The sequence below is a fragment of the Aplysia californica genome, unplaced genomic scaffold (genome assembly GCF_000002075.1).
Source record: "Aplysia californica isolate F4 #8 unplaced genomic scaffold, AplCal3.0 scaffold00575, whole genome shotgun sequence".
In the NCBI taxonomy this organism is placed as follows: Eukaryota; Metazoa; Mollusca; class Gastropoda; order Aplysiida; family Aplysiidae; genus Aplysia; species Aplysia californica.
In genome coordinates this window covers 343,855-344,985 of record NW_004797845.1, presented here as the reverse complement: position 1 = coordinate 344,985, position 1,131 = coordinate 343,855, and the positions used below count along the sequence as shown (strand labels likewise).

The 1,131-nt window shown below is 41.5% G+C and overlaps 2 protein-coding genes across 2 annotated transcripts in view; one reads left to right on the top strand and one right to left on the bottom strand.

Moving 5' to 3' along the window:
- Positions 1-376, bottom strand: part of LOC101860766 — a 19,595-nt gene extending 19,219 nt beyond the window's left edge. Inside the window, exon 1 of the mRNA XM_005107097.3 lies at positions 193-376. Coding sequence (XP_005107154.1) covers positions 193-303 — 111 coding nt within the window. The 5' untranslated portion in view covers positions 304-376. The remainder of the gene's footprint in view (positions 1-192) is intronic.
- The window catches only part of LOC100533330 (Rab3), a gene marked incomplete at its 5' end in the record, with an annotated part of 19,547 nt that overhangs the window by 6,682 nt on the left and 11,734 nt on the right, over positions 1-1,131 (top strand).

Sequence of the window (1,131 nt, the reverse complement as noted above, 5' to 3'; positions counted from 1 at the left end):
GGGGGGTGGTCGACTATTTGTGACATGACTATGGCTGTGGGAGATGTTACAAAAGGTAAGAGGTAAGAGGTCGAGGACTAGCGGCCCACTTTCACACCGTCCACCAAGAAGCGAACGATTATTCGATGGCTGAAGTAGCCTACAATGGATTGAAAATGCTGGAAAACTTAATCAGAGGTTCAAACTACTCACCCTCAGGTCACCCAGAGGAACGATGACGAAGAAACTGAAAAAGGCGATGAAAGCGTAGAGGATAATTCTTTGGATGAAAAACTGCTTCAACAGTTCCATAAGAGGCTTCATGGTGAACGTTTGAATGTGCGCTTGTGTGTGTCTGTGTATGTGTGTGTGTGTGTGTATGTGTGTGTATGTGTGTGTATGTATGTGTGTGTTTTGTTTGTGTTGTGTTTGTTTGAACGTGCGTACGTGTGTGTGTATTTGTTTGTGTTTATGTATGTTTGATGACGATCCGACCTCTCTTGCTGTCTCTGTATGGCACTTTTACTTCCTCGTCTTTTTCGTTGTTAAATTACGATCGTGATACCCATCTTATAATGTATCCTTCCCCAGCTCAGAGTTCAAGACTTCGATCTGTCTGCGTGACCTTTATCAACCACTGATTCACTGTAGACAACGTTTAGACGACCATGACCTCTTGAATTCTGTCCTTTTCTATGTTCACAAATAAACTTTTCCAGACGAACACACGACAGAAAGCGCCTTTAGTCCAACAGCCGTTTTGCTCTGCTTCAAGTCTTTCACATTTCTTGAGGTAGTCCTGGGGAAAAAATACACGAAAAGAAATGAGTAAAGAGGTTCAAAAGACCGTTTGAAAGGTATAAATTGTATTACATATGGTGAGGTTGGGTGGAGCAGGGTGGATAGGAAGGGGGTCAGGATGTGGCATTAGACTATGTAGGCCTAAATATTGGCTAGACTTCCACATCGTACAGTCACTCACACAATAAAGCATTCAGATTCGACACCTTACAAGTAATACATTTCTAATCCAGCAATGCGTCGTGGCTGAAATTAGTCTATCTATGGTACAGATTAATGGACAGGCTTTGAGTTTATATGTATGTATGTATGTATGTATGTATGTATGTATGTATGTATGTATGTATGTAT